Source organism: Orbicella faveolata, unplaced genomic scaffold (assembly GCF_042242905.1).
Source record: "Orbicella faveolata isolate gen_17 unplaced genomic scaffold, um_ofav_v1 contig_47, whole genome shotgun sequence".
In the NCBI taxonomy this organism is placed as follows: Eukaryota; Metazoa; Cnidaria; class Anthozoa; order Scleractinia; family Merulinidae; genus Orbicella; species Orbicella faveolata.
The window spans coordinates 11,552,501-11,556,102 of NW_028301577.1; the positions used below are offsets into that span (position 1 = coordinate 11,552,501).

The 3,602-nt window shown below is 38.8% G+C and overlaps 1 protein-coding gene across 2 annotated transcripts in view; it reads left to right on the plus strand.

Annotated features, from left to right (window-relative positions):
* The window catches only part of LOC149097163 (uncharacterized), a 12,842-nt gene extending 9,443 nt beyond the window's left edge, over nt 1-3,399 (plus strand). Inside the window, exons 2-4 of one of the 2 annotated variants that reach the window (XM_089280362.1) lie at nt 637-799; nt 2,402-2,557; nt 3,268-3,399. In XM_089280362.1, the coding sequence (XP_089136488.1) occupies nt 637-799; nt 2,402-2,557; nt 3,268 (320 nt within the window). In that variant the 3' untranslated portion in view covers nt 3,269-3,399. Of the gene's footprint in view, nt 1-636; nt 800-2,401; nt 2,651-3,267 lie in introns of those variants that run through there. The other variant, XM_089280361.1, reaches the window with a different exon arrangement.
* Nucleotides 3,400-3,602: the final 203 nt, after the last annotated feature.

The following is a 3,602-nucleotide window of genomic DNA, read 5'->3' on the forward strand; positions in this document are numbered from 1 at the left end:
GTGGGAATGGCGAATGAAAAGCGTATTCTTGCCTCCATAGCCCACGAGCTTTTTGGCTTCTGGCTGGCTCCAATTTGAAAGCCGAAGATTAATTGACTTGCGGCCGTTCTGGGAAAAGGATATTTCGCCAAAATCCGATTTGCTTACAATATGAAACAGGGCCCCGTCAAAGGCCCTTTCGTGCTGTCAATCAAAATCGTGGTCTCTGGAGAAAAGAATTTGGAACTGGACAATAGCATTGCTATTTCACCTGGATGAGTTGCTTGTTAATACTGGATTCTCGCCCAGCACTGCCAGTTCGTTCTAATATTTGTAAGGATTAGTACTGTGAGAATAAAGGACTGTAGTCTTGCCCAAAACAAGACAAAAAGAATCCGTGCTCAGGTTTCATCTACTCCTTTCGATCCAGGATCCAACGCAGTGATTATTATAAGCCGTTGTTTATGAATTCATAGTTGTAACCTGAGTAGCGAGCGTTTTCGTACGAATTGGATTTTCCTAATTTTGGACGCCCACTGACATTGGGGCGAGTGAGGATGATTCTCAATGTGCACCCAAAATGCGGAAACGCGGGTTACGCAGGCTACCCTATATGGTAAGTTTGAAATGGTAGCTAAGATACTTTTTTCTTCACAGTTCAACCAGTGACATACGAATATCTTGGTTGTTTCAAGGACAAGATCGGGTATCCTCGTCCCTTGCCGGTTATGATCGTAAACTTGAGGAAAGAGCCGGGCTTTGACTGGAGCAATCTCAACATGGCAATTCAGATATGCGAAGAGAAGGCAATGGAACAAAAGTCAGTTTTATTAACATTTTATCCTTTTTTAGGAACCTTCATTTGCGTCATGTATTGCTATTCACCACACAAGAAAGTAATGCTCTCTATGCTACCGTCAGTTTCGTTGACATTTTTTGTACGTTTAACTTCTATCTTGCTGGGAACCCCAATTTGCATCACGCATGACAACAATCGTCATACAATTAACAAATTGAGGTGATGATAAATAAAATACAATTGACGTGATGATAACTTGCGTCTTAACATTGTCCAAGTTGCTGTGGAACCACGAGCCGCGGGCGAGTGGCTCCGCAGTAAACATCATCATCAATAAGAGGACAGACGCATAAAAAACTGACGCCAATTTGTTTTTTACAATAACAAACTCCAAAATGGTCAAATGCCGGGAATAAATGAGGGGAAAAGACGCCGTAAACTTGCCGTAAACAAAGATAAGTGAATTTTATTCAAAATGACGCGAACATTGTCAATAGCTTTTCTCGCTTTTTGATTGGCTACGTAAAAAAAGTCCATAAAATCTCACTGGTTAAAAAGTTGACAGTTTGACAGCTCAAAGTTGACCTTGAAAGCTTGCATAAATTAAATTCGTCTGTACTCTTATTGATGATAAAAATGAGCCAATCAGCGCGCGAGAAATTGGACAGTTATTGTAAAATGCAAATTCGATAGCAAAATGCGGTAGAAAAGTGTTACAACAGAATATCATAAACTGATTCTGTAATTATGCTAGTTAATTATATTGAGATTTCTTTTACGTGAAGCTCACTACCAGCGGGAGTCCACTGTTATCTAGGTTAGGAGGCTGCAAAGTTAAATTTCTTCGACTGAGAATTGTAGATACATTTATTCGTATTGAAAAAATAACCTAGACTCAACAAATGCATGTCGCACCCAGCATTCAAATTAATTTTGTCAAAACTCCATATAATTAGTCGATGTCACGCTCACTAAGTGAAGCATCAGTCTAGCCGTATGCTAAATCCATGACATGAGACATCTAAAGCGAAGATTTCAGAATCAATCCGATCGTCTTGCCCTCTATTCAAAAATTACTTCCAATGATAGAACTGTGTAATCTACAAGCTGAAAACTCTGCTGGCTCTCTACATCAACTTAATATATGTGGACATTTTATTCCTAAGAGCAATCATGAGAAAGTTCTGCATTGCTTTGCTACCAGTAACCACATGTACACACTGTGAAGCTATTTTTAATTTGCCAAATGAACTACTGTTCTCTAGGCGAGATTTGTTTATGCTGATTGCCAGAGATGACCTTTTTCGATTTCACGGGGTGTAACAAGGCTTCCCTGTTTTTACTGTTTTGTTCTTTTTTTTGAAATCAAAATCAATGCAAAAGTTTTAATGTTGATCTTTTTGACAAGGAAGCCAAAGTGTGTTGGCTAAACCCGTCAGTATTTGTTCATAGTGAAACCAAAGGTTTCGATATTGTTTTTTCGTATCCCTCAGCATTCGCAGGCAAGAGTTTGCTTCTTCATTGGTTTTGGAGACTTTTTTAATTGTGGTCTTTCACGATAAGGCATTGCAGTTAATTTACAAAGAAACCTTACATTTTCTTTGATTGCGTTTGTGTTGATAGAATGGAGTATTTCGCGCTGCAGGATTACGGCGAGTGTTGGAGTGGACCTAACGCAGGCGAAACGTATGCAAGAGATGGGCCATCCCCATGGTGTTATGAAGGCGTCGGCACGAAACGTGTTAATGCCGTTTATCGCATAACGGACCTTCCTGCATGGTAAGAAAACAAAAACCAAACAAACAAAACAAAACAAAACAAGAAGAAACAAACAAAACACAAACAAACAAAACAAAACAAAAAAGAAAAACAAACAAGCAAACAGATAAGGTGCGTTTAATGGAGTGGTGCGACACTAACAGATGGATAGCCTAAGCATCAATCAACACATTCTTCGAATACTGCATTCTTTCAGCCCACTCTAGACTACACGAATTATATTCATTTCAGAGTTGTCACAGCTAAGAAAACCAATAGTAACAAAAATAAAGCGATAGTACATCTACAAAATGTCAGCAGGGTCTGTTTATTTCTTTCTGCAAGCTTCCGAATACGGCTGGGGCATTCAACGAATGCTTATCTCGCTAAACGCTTCGGCCAAACCTCTTAGAATGCAAAAACATACATGGTCCAGAAAACCACTGGGTCGTATCAGTCAGTTTTATTTTTTTTCTCAACAAGCCTTTATTCAATCAGGTGTACGTCCCGTGTGTACCGCATTCAAAATACACTCTTGTGTTGATGCTCTCATGGCTTTGGCTTATAATAAGAAAGGGAAAGTCTCTTAGTGTTTTCTACTCTGTGTATAACTGTGCACGTGGTTGTTCAGTTGTTAGAACGCTGCAACACCTTTTTATGCCATTCGGTTCCTGCAAAGACGTTTGTTAGAGTAGTTATAGTAACTAATTTTCAATTTTATATTCCTATAGATATGCCTGTAATCTTGGAGTTTGAAGAAAAACTGGGAAGCAATTGAAGTCTGCTATACACCCTACCTATGATGTACTGTTTTTTTCCCTGTTGAAAGTTATCAACAAGCAGAAATAAAACGATTGATTTGATGCTGTGTTTGTTTCTGCTTCTACCATATTTTATTTTAACTAATAAGCACTTACACTAAACTACACTTTAGGCTTTAAAAGTACCATGGGTTCAACTAATAAGCTCTACTTTTCTTCGGGCCGCAGATCAAGAAGTTTTGGTTAGAGCTTTGCATCGGAACGAATTTTGAAGGTGAAAGCAAAGTGAATGTAGAAAATCCATC